Here is a 13,219-nt window from a genome sequence, read left to right on the forward strand (position 1 = left end):
CAAGAGCTCACACACTCTGGACTGTAGAGGATATTTTGAGTCTTACACTGTTTCACACCCTCCAAACCAACATTTCTGTAAAACATGAAGGACAATGATGACAAAAAAAAAAAAAAACATTTCTGCAAAACTGAGGATAATTGCAAGAAGGCAGGTGCTGAAGGGATTCTTTTGAACACCTCAGAGTGCATCCCCTGGTGTCCAGCAAGGAGGACAGCAGCAGTGACAACAATGCTGGAGCTGAGATAAAGCTGCAGCTTGGGGCTCCAGCAGGGAACAGCCTGAGCCCTGCTTTCCTGAATCATTGTATTTGCGGGGTGCCTCGTGGCAGGAAGGAATGATGAATCTGACTCCATGCTCTCAGAAGGCTAATTTACTATTTTATGTTACTATATTATATTAAAGAATACTAAACTAAACTATAATAAAGAATACAGAAAGGATACTTACAGAAGGCTGAAAAGATAATAATGAAAACTCATGACTCTTTCCAGAGCCTTGACACAGCTTGACCATAATGGGCCAATAAGTCAAAACAATCCACATCAAACCAATGAAACAATCACCAGTTGGATAAACAACCTCAAAACACATTCCACGTGTGACCACAACACAGGAGAAACAAATGAGGTAAGAATTTATTTTCCTTTTTTCTCTGAGGCTTCTCAGCTTCCCAGGAGAAACTCCTGGGCAAAGGGATTTTCAGAAAATATGAATGTGACACCATATCTTCCTGGCCTGCACTCCAGGTCATGACCCTTGGCTCACAGAAATGAGCTGCAGCCAACACTGCTTCTTTCACAACAGAGAGAGGCAAAGCATGGAGGAGGGTTTGAACAGAGCATTTCCTCCTGGCCTAGCAAGAAACACTGGCAGCATGTGCACACTGGGGAACAACACGTTGAGGGGGCCTGGAGACCATTTCTTGGTTTGTACATTCTGATGCAGTTAAGATAAAAAGCAACCCCATGGTGGTTGCCCTTAACTGTAAATATTTATGATTGCAAACTATGTTCCTCAAACATTCCACAATTTTGCAATCTGAGAAAGGGGATGAGATGAATTCCCAGCTCAGACACAATAATATCTGCAGGTATTTCTTAATCTGGGAAAGAACAGTACATTTTTTACACTTACATGTGCAATAATTCACTTCAAGAATTTTGCTAAGTATTGAATATACACTGCCAGTGACTTTGGGCTTATAGACAAGGAGAATCACTGGAAACTTGTCTCCTTTCAAGAAGCAGATTGAAAATGCAGGTATTTATCTGAAGTAAAATTTATTTACCCATAGGTTTCTAATAGTGAAATAATGATGATACTTTTTTCTTTGATAAAAAGAAAATACCACTGGTAGTTTCTATTTAAAGCTGCTCCAGGCTAAGCCCCCTTTATTTATCTCTGCTTCTCAAGGGTCTCTCCCACCACCAGTCACCCACAAAAGCCAAAGCTGAGCTGCAGCTCATCTTCCCCATGAGGCTGGCTGAGCTGTCAGTGATGTGTGCTCAGCTGGCTGACAGGAGCCTTGCTCTGTGCAACTGAGGCAATTTCTGTTTCAGTAATTTCTGAACAGAAGACCCTCTCATTTCAGTCCCTTCACCCTAGCCATGTGAGATGAAAACAAATTCATCCAGAATAGGAAACATTAATTTTCCAATTCTTCTTCAGAGAGTACATTCTCACTCTTTATTGACAGCCAAGTTGGTTGAAATGATAAACACAAGCTCACTTTAGACACAAAATCTGAACACACACTTCCCATTATGTTATATGTATGACCCTTCTGACATGATTTAAAAAAGAAAAGCCTCTAACTGGAATTATGATTTACTTAAAACAAACAAAGAAAAAAGGCTCCAACCTTCAGTCAAAGTTAACCAAGTGTACAAAAGCCCCACAGAAGTAAGAAAGAGACTGATGTGTGCACAAAATACACCAAGCAAATAGAGTGGAACCATAGAGAGGTACGCGAGGCACATTCTCAGAAATCCAGGCATTCCTCTGAGGAAGGCAAGGGGAGCACTCAGCTACATCACCCACTGCATGAACCCGAGGTAGGTAACTGTGGCAGCCCCTGAGGCAGCAGCAGCAGCTCATCTGGCAGGGAACAGAACAGGCACCAACACCATCTGGTAGGTGCCTGACTCCCATTCCAAGCCTTACTGTGAGAGCATGGGGTATTCCTGATGGCACAGATCCTTCTATTTCCAATGGCAGTATGTAAACCCCAGAAGCTTTAAAGTTTGGTTTTTTAGAAATAGTGCTGTATTGGCATTTCCACAAGCAACACTCTGGCTGGAAGCCTGGCATGTGTTGTGACCCTGGAATTCCCCTTCCCCATGTTAAGTAACCAACCCACCACACCCAAATTTTTCTTGCTGACAAGATGAAATATTCTGCAGACTGCACCTCTCAAAAGGCCAAACATTGTACTGTCCTATTTTGATTAAAAGCATTATTTTGCACCACTACAAGTGCTGCAAGTCTACATAAAAAGATTCCTTATAAAGCAGTATTTTCACATCATTTTACAACAAAATTATCGAATTTGAATTAAATTTAGTTCCAATTAATGCATTACTTTTTTATTTAAATTAGATTTGTGAAAATTGAATATTGACCAGATGCTGTGGCTTTCTGCTTAAAATGTGAGTCATACAGTGAAAAGGATCAAAACTAGAACCTAAAAAGAAACTCGTTCAAAGATGTATTAAATGCAGAAAGAGTGCTAGTACAAAGCATAGTTATGTAAATGAGATATAAAATACAAGTGATTTTGTGAATCTTCATATTCAACCTAATATGTAAAAAAACTTCTTTCTTGACAGCAGTCATCTAAAAATACTTATGTAAACCTTCAGCTTTTAAAAATATTATTAAAATAAGGCCTCTCACTTTCCAAAATGTCAGAATTAATTGTGGAATTACCAAAGTTGACCTGGACTTCAAGAAAACCTTTTAACACTGTCTCCCACAACGTTCTCCTGGAGAAATGGGCTGCTCGTGGCTTGGACATGTGGACTGTTCACCAACCAAAAAACTGGCTGGATGGCCAGGCCCAGAGAGTGGTGGGAAATGGAGTTAAATCCAGCTGGTGGCCAGCCCCAAGTGGTGCTCCCCAGGGCTCAGTGCTGGGCCCAGCCCTGTTTGATCTCTTTCTCAGTGATCTGGATGAGGCGATGGAGCAGCCTCAGCCAGCTGCACACACACCAGGCTGGGTGGCAGTGCTGATCTGCTGGAGGGCAGGAAGGCTCTGCAGAGGGATCTGGACAGGCCGGATCGATGGCTGAGGCGGCTGTGTGAGGGTCAGCCAGGCCAGGGGCCGGGGCCTGTCCTTGGGGCACAAGAGCCCCGGGCGTCCGGGGCGGGATCGGCCATAGTGTGGCCATTGTCCCCCTGTGCTGGTGAGGCCACACCTTGAATCCTGTGTCCAGTTCTGGGCCCCTCACTGCAAGAAAGACATTGAGGGGATGGAGTGAGTCCAGAGAAGGGAAATGGGGGCTGGTGGAGGGTCTGGAGCACAAGTCCTGTGAGGAAAGGCTGAGGAAGCTGAGGGTGTTCAGCCTGGAGAAAAGGAGGCTCAGGGGAGACCTCACCGCTCTCTGCAACTGCCTGGAAGGAGGCTGGAGCCAGGTGGGGCTGGGTTTCTTTTTCCCAAGTAACAAGGGATAGGACAAGAAGAAATGGCCTCAAGTTGCTCCAGGAGAACTTTTGATTGGATATCAGGAAACATTTTTTCACCAAAAGTATTGTCCAGTACTGGAACAGGCTGTCCAGGGAAGTGATGGAGTCACCATCCCTAGAGGCATTTAGAAGCCATGTAGATGTGGCACTTCGGGACATGGCTCAGTGGTGGATTTGGCAGTGGTTGGAGGCTAATGGTTGGAGGGCTGGATCTTCAGGGTCTTTTGCAACTTAAATGACTCTGATTCTAATGCACTGTCCTGAGGTTTGCTGGAGTATCCAACTGATGTCTATGGTCACAGTGCACAAACAGGTATGGGCAACTTAGAAATATTGTGTTTGTAGTTTAACAGCAAGTTCATTTAACAAGTCTGTCTGTTAATCAGCATTTTTTACCATAAATCCACTACTTAAAAATATTACCCTCCCATTTTAAGACTTGGCTTAATTAACGTATTTCAAATAGTTAAGGCCTGTCCGTATAATTTAAGAAGGGGAAAAAACCAATGGGTACCATGACAGACACTTCTACAGCAACATTAAAGGTAAATGTCATTTACAGGAAAGTTAAACAAGTATAACTTAGATACCTCCCAGGAATTTCTCATGTTTACAAACATAAAAGCAAACAAATTTTATACACCATAATTTAATACTTAGGGGCTCATATCCCTGAACATTTAAGTTATAGACTCAGAAAATAAATTTAGCAATTTTCATCTTGGAAATCTGTAAGCTTAGTTTCAAGATAAATACTGGCTTGTTTTGATCTATATTCTACAGTTCAAAAGTCTTCTCCAAAGGAATACGGAAGAACTGTCATCACTTCCAGGTCAGATATCTGCCAGATGGAGACTGGCTCAGTATAACTGAACTTTTAGACAGGAGTTTGTTATTTTTAAGGGCCTGTGAAACTTAAGAGGCACTTGAATATACAGTCACGACAGTATAAAATGTTCCCAGAGTTCTCCCAAGTTGTTTTCTATGCTTGCTGAGACCACAAAAACCGGTCACACCTTTCCAACATGGACTGAATCAGCGCTCTGCAAACAAAGCAAAGGGAACAAAAAAAGTCAAACAGTAAAAAAACTAACAACAGAAAGAACAACAGAGCATTGGTTTGCTTTTTAAAGAGAAATTTGTAAAAAACATGATCACATTTCAGAAGTAACATCCTGACATCATCATTCACCTTTGAAAGGAGAAGGAGAGATCAGAGTCTCTACAGGTCTCAGCAGGACAGATCTTTTTCAGAGAATTTCCTTCACATACACCTTTCATGTATGATTTCCTGTTTCCTCATTTTCAATTTTAAAACAGCTACATTGCAAAACACTTAAATAATAGGAAAGCTTTCAAATGAGTAAGAGGAAAGCTTTCAGATGAGTCTAAAACCGAAGGTAAAAATGTGAAGCACTTCTTCTTGTAAATGAAAACGGAAGTTTAAGGCATGGAGGAGATCCAAAAAGAACAGGGTGGGATCTTCTGCTGACACATGTCTTACCTCTGCCTTTTCTCAGCGATTCTCAGTATCTCACAGACACCAGTAAACCTCTCAGACAATTCTAGTGTTAAGCCACACTCCTGCAAGAGAGGCAAGGCTCGATTTGGGCCGATGGCCTTGGCCAGCAGCAGAGCGACGTTTTCCACAGTGATGCAGTCAGGGCAGCTCAGGCCTCCATTGCTGACAGCGTTCCCATTCTGTGGGCTGTGCTGGTGGGAAGCTGTGCTGTGATTCTGTGCAAGATGCAGAACAAACTTCCATTCTTCTATGGTCTCTGGAATGGAACCTAGATGTAAAATGAGTTTGTTACATTATTTGTAAAGCAAGGATTATTCTAAGACTACTATGTAAACTATATCTGTACTTAAAAGGGAAGCTAGCTATTCTGTTTTACTCTGAAATTTTAGGAAACCAAGCAAATTGTACACAGAAATGTACTGCCCTAACTTAGTGTAAAGATTCAGTGGTGAACACACATAGTTTCACAATAGTTCAGTATTCAAGGCTTTGGATTAAGTCAAGAGACAAAGTTTTATCCATCTTAGGGCCAGAGTGAATTTTCTTACGAGTTCTGCCTTGTGGTACAATGCTTCACTCACCCTAACTTTGGGTGTCTGCACATGTAGGGGGGAGTTTTGTGATGTGCAGGAAGGCTTCCTACTGCTCTGTCTACAACACCATGATTAGCTTTTACTCCCAACTGATAAATAAATCAAGATTCTTTAACTTTTAAGCATTTTCTAGCACAACTGATTTCACAAAGCACAGCATGAAGTTACAAGAGTATAATGCCCATTTATGTGTTTCAAATATGCTGTACTACACATAGAGCTACAAAAACACTTCAAAAGATGAAAGTTGAATTCAGCTTTGGGCAAACTGCTATATAAGGGCAGTTCCTACATTACAGAAGTATGTTTATACAGTTTAAGAATTACTAACCATCTTCTCCATTCAACAGGCTCAAATCATCCAAATGAACAATATTAGTAAAGGCTTCTATTCTTCTATCCAGCTCCAGACAGAGAAAAAGATATCCAGGCCAAAATCTTGAATAAGAGAGTAAACATTTCTAGGAATCAAATACTCAGTTCAAACCAAAGTCAAGAACAATCACATCAGTGAAGACAAAAGCAACTATATTTAATGAATGTCAGAAACAGAAAGGAATACCTCCCATTTGATACATTAAATTGGACATTCAATATTCACTCTCAAAAAAGGAAAGGTTTTTAAAAAAACCCTGTCCAAATAAAAAGCAGATAGGTCATTTACATTTGTATCTTCTCAGAGTCAGAATACCTAATAACCAAGTATCTAGAATTACCAAGTCTTCTCCTTACCCATGTGATTTACAAATGTCAGCCATCTTCTCTTTCATAACAAAATCAGCAGGGAGTTTAATCAAGAGCAGAATGAGCTGGCTGTAGCCCCAGGTAAACAAATGTGATCTTGGCCTAGAAGATGAGAAACTCCGTTTTAAAGCATTATTGATTTTCATCAGAACATTACGGCAGACTTATGGAGAGAGGAGGAAAAAGGAATGAAACACCATGTGCAGTCTCAGCAGAGCAGTCACTCTGGAAGGTATTGCAAATAAAAGTTACTCAATCCTTTGGTCATTTCTGCTGAACACTGCAAAATTCTCCAAGGAGTCAGTGATCCAAACTTTCACATAAAATCTAACCCAAAACCAGATCTGTTAAGTCTTTCTGCTGCACTCAGGAACTTGGATGAAATCTACTTTACCTGGGATTTCCTTCCTCATCCACAGTGTTTGCCCTTTGTGGAGCATCATGAGAAACTGCCAAGCACAACCAATCCAACCGTACAGATTCCGGCTGCAGAAGAGACCTAAGGAGAAACGGCCTGGAAAACAAAGCAGACACTAAAAAAAAAATCCTACCGGTTTTAAATATACCAGATATGGAGAAGCAGAGATTGTGTGTGGACAAATTGACATAAAAAAAAAAAAAGGGTTGGGGGGAGGGATGTAAAATTAAGTGTGGAGAAGCCTAAAATAATTTATGTCTCTATAAACTGAGGCAACCACAGAAAATCAAGTTTGCAGGTTGACTTCCCACACATTTGGTTTGGGTTTTTTTCAGGTTTGTGGGTTTTTTTTGTTTGGTTTGCTTGGAGCTTTTTAAATGTGATCTAATCCTGGTACACTGAACTGCAGATATATGAACAAAAAAAAATCAATTCCATTTAAGGTATTATTTAGTAAATCCCTTTTAAAACTATATACTAACCTAACAAAAACTCCAGACTAAGGCCAGCTACAACTGCCAGAATTACTTAGAATCTAATACTTAAGAACACCAAGCAGACAGATACAGAAACACAAAAAAAAATGTTCCCAAAAGGTAAAACAAAAAAAAACCCCAACACACCTATGATGAGGAAAGCAGACAGATGAAAAGGATTCTACATTCCCCTCACCTTTTGTCCTCTGGCTTTGATTTCACCAGACTATCTAAATATGCTAAAAAGTGAGCCAGATCATTCCTGCAAAGCTGTTTAATATCAGAAGGTAAAATAGAGGGGTGGAACTTGATCAAAGGCCGAAGAGCTGTTTCCCCAAATTTTTCATAAAGCCTGGAGAAAGAAAGAGAATAAAACCTATTTTCAGTACCAAACAGCAAAATAAATTGTTCAAGATCTCCTGCAAGTTCAAAATAGTACTGAAGGGTGATCTCTCTAAGAGATCCAGGAATCTTCATGACATGGTAAATGAAGCAATTCCCACCAGGAAGTTCAGATTTGGGTACAAACCTTTGAGCATGTGCCAGCAACAATGGGTTGTCATCCCATGGCCCCAGGTCATGCAGCAGCTTCAGTATTTTCAACATATCTTCACTTTCCATTGCTAAAGCAACTGGACTGTGACAAGTTATTTCTGAAAGAAATCAGCAGACAAGTTACAAGATTTGGGCATTTTTTTTCTTTAACCTGTCCTGGCCCTCCTTTCTGTCCTTCCGCTGAACAACAGCTATCACTGCTTTCATGGGAAGTTCAACACCCACCTCAATCCCAATGAAATGCAGGTATTAATGTCCAGGTACAACTGCAGTCCAACTAAGGACAAACTAGGAATGCATACACTACTTTCACTTCTAGGGCTCTCAGAATCCAAACAGTGAAGAGATTCCCAGAAACACAAACATCAACCCACAAAGCAAGATTCTGTGGTTTAACTGCTCTCAGCTGGAGCAGAATCAATACTAAGGCTTTAATTCACTCTTAAAAGAATTACATAAGGCAGAAGCTGAGTGCAGAGAACAGAAAAGTTCTGTTTTCCAATATCATCATGAAGCTTTGGTTCAATAAAACTGAAGGGGCATCAAACGTTCATAATTTACCTTTCAATCCTGCAATGTATGTTTCCCATACATTAGGGCTGGTGGCACACGTGGTTATAATGCACTGCTTTACTCTCTTTAAATCCAAAAGGAAGAAGTAGCTTTGCATAAACCTACAAGCCAAGGTCCCTGAAGCTGCTGGTGGCAGGCTTCCCTCAGAGCTCTCCTCAGCCTCAGCTCTCCCAGCAGAAAAGACACACAGCTCAAAGCACAGAGTTGTCAGCTCCACGAGATCTTTCAGAACATCAGGTTCGATGGTACATGGAGGAGACACCTGAAAGCCACAGTCCAGAGGCCCAGTCACATCAGCACCATTTTCACATGTGGATTTGCTCACACAGGTTTCATCAGTATTTTCGTTTTCAATGCAGTCTTCCAAAATATCACTCTGTTCCTTGTCTACTGGGTCTCTGTCAGCTGGAGCCACTTGCAGGTTTTCCTCCAGGACTGCCCTCTGATTTTCAGCACACACAGCCTTGCTTTTCTTAAGAGACAGAGCAGAATGCTCCTGGTTGAATTTTTCTTCTAGATGGACAAGCCATTCCTGTAAGACCCTTCTCATACATTGAGGTTCTAACAAAACCAGGGGATCCTGGAGCTTGGCTCTGCAGCATAAAAAAGAAGTTTGCTAAGTTTAACAATTATAAGAAACCACAAGTAAAATTTCAAATATGCTTTGTGTAACTATACTCCTACACTTGACTTGGACTCAGTTGTTAGTTTTTTTGTGATTTTAAGTGCATCAAACAGATTTTAGGCTACTTCACACAGTCTACATTTGAACTCAGCACATTCTGAGCTCCCTAGGATTTCTTTCAGAATGTATTTTTATTTGTGATTTTCATTTTTTTAAACTATGCCAGTACTTAAGACAAAGGAATAACGCTAGAAGAACTTTTAGTGAGTTTTGCTTGGTTTTAAAAAGAGGAATCAAATTATTCACCTTGAGATCCCTTCAGGTTATGTTAATAGACATTTAGAGCATCACTCTTACATGCATGTAAAACAAATTAAAAGAAAAATTTTAAAAACCCAATCATTTTTTTCTGCCAAAGGCCTACATATCTATACAGTAAAAAGTTTCTCTGCTTACATAGCTTCTGCTGTTGCAGCCTTGAGATCTCTCAGACGGTCCTCCTCAGGAAGCTGGCAGTTCTGGGGTTCTGACCTAGAAAAGCACATTCATTTCTGTCTTATCTGAAGTATTAACTTCAATAATTTAAGTGAGGATTTCCTGAAAAATTTCCTCAACACTAATTCCTTCATTAACTACAAAGCTATCACTTGTAAGAAGGAAAAGCTCAACAGAAATTATGGATAAATTGGGCATGAAGAGCAACAGATAATACTGTTTTGTGGCTTTCTATTATTGCTTCTACACCAGCTACAGTAGATTTCTGCAGGTACTGAACAAAAACCAGTACCATGCCACTGTATGAAAGTTAGTCCAAAGTGGTAAATAAGCACTGGAATATGAAATTACTTAGCTCTGTGTTCATTGCCTCATCAGCTCTAAGAAAGGAGCTGGGAGAACCACTGAAACCCACCACAGGAATGAAGGCAGCTGGAAAAACCTAATGCCAAGTTCCTCATTGTCTGCTTGAAAGAATTTTTTTCTATCCTTAGGACATCCAGCAAATGCTGGACAATTGCTAAGAAAATGTGATTTTGCACTCACCCTTTTTCTTCCTGGGGAGATGCTACTGGATTAAGAGTTAGTTCTGGCAGCTGCTCATCATCCTTTGCTTCATGCTTCCCTCTAGATTCAGGACTCATATGAAGTGTGCCAATCTTTTCCGTGGTTTTGCGTACAAAGCTGGAAACACTAATTCAAACATTTAACATCAGGAGTTCAGAAGCAAACAAACCAAGCACTCTTTTCATTCAAACTATCATTTCAGAGACTTTATCATCTGAAGAACTCCTGAGAAAAGGATGAGAGCAGTGATGACCAACAGGAACAGAATTACTAAGAACCTGCTCAAAATATGTACTCCAGTCATGATCATGTTTTTATCACAGAATAGAAACCTAAAATGCTTAACACTCCTGCTGGAGAAGCAGGATCACATACCAATATTAGCCATAGATTTTTGACATGTATTTGTGATTTGTATGCAAATAAATGCAGATTGGCTACATTTTAGCTTTTGCATTTTAAAGCTTTTGAACATAAAGCATCTTTAGGAAATTAAGTCACTCTTAGTGGTAAGAAACCACTTGACAATGCTTCAAATTCTTCAGATTACAAAGCTCACCAACAAGATCCTTTTCACTCAGCAGTCCCTATTCCTTCAGGTGTTTTATTGAAGAGAAAGCTCAGTGAACATACCAGAACTCAATTATTTCTACCACTGCCATGAAGAGAACTACGTCAACAAGATTTGGACAGAAAAATAAGCTTCCTGCTTTCTGCTCTAGAACTAAAAAAAAAACAACAACCCAATTCAGCATAATTAACTGTAAATATGATAGTACTATATTTCATGATTAATTGCATGCAGTGAATACTTGAAAATGTAGCTTTCATTGTTAGCAGAAATACTACTAGTAAGGTCCTCAAGGCTGCTTACAGTTTAGAGAGAACTCAAAACATTGCACGTACTTCTGATGTTTATTCTGAGACCCTCACACTGCTGATAGCAACAACAATTCTTTGTTGCAGGACACTATTTACATACTGATGTGATCAAGGGAAGGCTGTGCAATTTTTCAGACCATTGCCAGGCCAGAGATATTTTAGCTAAGTAATTAATATACAGCAGTTTCATAGAAATTAAGTTAAATATTTAACACCATCACCTTTGTATTTGTACACCCACCCCCTTATCCTCCATTTTTATAAAAAGAGTTTTAAAATTCCAATGTGATTGGTAAAAAATGGATACAGATCTAATTGCAGCAAGTATGAGCTACCATTATTCCATAAGTGTTTGGGAAACCAATTAGATTCACTGAAAAGTTCATGTGGGGATAGGACAGACCACTTTACAAGTGTGTTTTAGCAATATCTATCTGCTTTGAATATTCTAATGTTTGTCACTATGGAACATAAGAAGCCTTCCCCCTAAGATACAGGAAGGCAAAATTCCAAGACAATATTCAGTAAGTTTGCCTTTGAATACAAACCTCAGCCAGAGTTTACAGAGTAACAGTAAATATTCCTAGACATGTAACAATTATTAACTGTTTAAAACTGAGGTTGAAGTCTTGGCTCTGCTGAAGTTACCAGCAGCTCTTTGTATCTTCACTAGAGCCAAGATGAAGATTTAAACTGCCTGGCAAACCTGATTGCATCTCTGGCGTTCCAGTTCAGGAGTTACACGTTTGCAGAACAGAGTATGAACTAAACCACACAATGCTACAAATCCAGGGGACAGAAGAGGGCAAGATGTAATGGATGAATGAACCTGCTGCATGTTTTACCTTTCTTTGACAGCTTGGAGAGAGACGAGAGGAGATGGGGAACGGAATGACAAAGGAATACTGAATGGGAGGAATGTCTCATTCCGGTCAGCCTCAACCACCACAGATGCATGAGATACGTTCTCTGACAAATGGAATTAAAATTAAAAGTCATGAAACAGTGATCTGGCAAAAAATGGAACAGTGAAACGACCTACAAGTCACTAATTCATTAATGGATAACCTGCCCACTTTCCTTTTTAATACTCAAGAACACATGGAGCCAGGTTTCAAGGGCCGTGTTACTACTAACTTTGAACCTAGTTAAGTCTGCTTTATTAATAGTGTTTTGGTTTTACAGCAAGAAAAATAATCAATCACCAACAACAGTATGAAAGCTATCTCCTAAAATTAGACTTACAGATCATTTAGAGGACAAAACCTTGATTTAATCCACTGAGTTATTTAAACACCTAGGAAAATTAAATATTGTGGCATATATCAGTTCACAACCGATGGTGAAGTCAGTTCTGACCATGATTTTCAAAACCTAAATCACATGTGAGCAGAGAGACATATAAGCCATGGTTAGGGTATAAATCAATCTCTTATTTGAAAGGACTTAAAAATCTAAGTGAGCCCACAGCTCTCTGGCTTTTAGTAAGAATCAGAAGAAATACAGAATCACTGACTACTTCCTTTTCTCTCCCATACCCCTAACAGCATTTACAATGTGTTTTGCTCAATAATTTCCTGTTACAAGCAAACACTGTATCTTTAAGTGATGTCAACAAGAAAAAAGGGATCATTTACAGCCAGGATAACACTGCATTTTGCAACAGTTAGCAGTAACCACAGCGTTGAGGGGAAAAGATGCTGCCCTGTTACAGAAAAATCTACCATCAGAATCCCTCAACAGTGCCTAAAGGTCACAACTGACTTTACAATTAGCTGTAAATAAGGCTGCTTTTGTTCATCATGCAGACTAGAAACCTAAAAACTCATTACATCTTATATCACTGTGAGCAGGGGAACACTAAGTCCATTTCTTCCAAATACCAAATCAAGTACTCGTGCTTCAAGAAGTATCTAGAACTTCTCTACTTGGAAATAATCAGCAAATTTGTCATCTCTTGTGGAACACACAGAACCTTTCTATCTTCTGACATTCAAAAATTAAGTCACCTGAATTTTGACTTTTAATGTTGGGAATGATGCACTTCAGAGTTTCCTCACTTGTTTTTGCAGAGATGTAGGG

General features: G+C 39.8%; 1 protein-coding gene across 2 annotated transcripts in view; it reads right to left on the minus strand.

Moving 5' to 3' along the window:
• Positions 1 to 4,320: 4,320 nt before the first annotated feature.
• HPS5 (HPS5 biogenesis of lysosomal organelles complex 2 subunit 2) overlaps positions 4,321 to 13,219 on the minus strand; it is an 18,043-nt gene continuing 9,144 nt past the window's right edge. The window contains exons 12-23 of one of the 2 annotated variants that reach the window (XM_031062083.1): positions 11,983 to 12,106; positions 10,235 to 10,381; positions 9,650 to 9,724; positions 9,127 to 9,161; positions 8,557 to 9,048; positions 7,970 to 8,093; positions 7,637 to 7,792; positions 6,941 to 7,060; positions 6,535 to 6,648; positions 6,134 to 6,240; positions 5,192 to 5,477; positions 4,321 to 4,730 (exon numbers count right to left, since the gene is read on the minus strand). In XM_031062083.1, the coding sequence (XP_030917943.1) occupies positions 4,670 to 4,730; positions 5,192 to 5,477; positions 6,134 to 6,240; positions 6,535 to 6,648; positions 6,941 to 7,060; positions 7,637 to 7,792; positions 7,970 to 8,093; positions 8,557 to 9,048; positions 9,127 to 9,161; positions 9,650 to 9,724; positions 10,235 to 10,381; positions 11,983 to 12,106 (1,841 nt within the window). In that variant the 3' untranslated portion in view covers positions 4,321 to 4,669. Of the gene's footprint in view, positions 4,731 to 5,191; positions 5,478 to 6,133; positions 6,241 to 6,534; positions 6,649 to 6,940; positions 7,061 to 7,636; positions 7,793 to 7,969; positions 8,094 to 8,556; positions 9,162 to 9,649; positions 9,725 to 10,234; positions 10,382 to 11,982; positions 12,107 to 13,219 lie in introns of both variants that reach the window. The other variant, XM_014309550.2, reaches the window with a different exon arrangement.

This window comes from Geospiza fortis, unplaced genomic scaffold, assembly GCF_000277835.1.
Source record: "Geospiza fortis unplaced genomic scaffold, GeoFor_1.0 scaffold524, whole genome shotgun sequence".
Lineage (NCBI taxonomy): Eukaryota > Metazoa > Chordata > Aves > Passeriformes > Thraupidae > Geospiza > Geospiza fortis.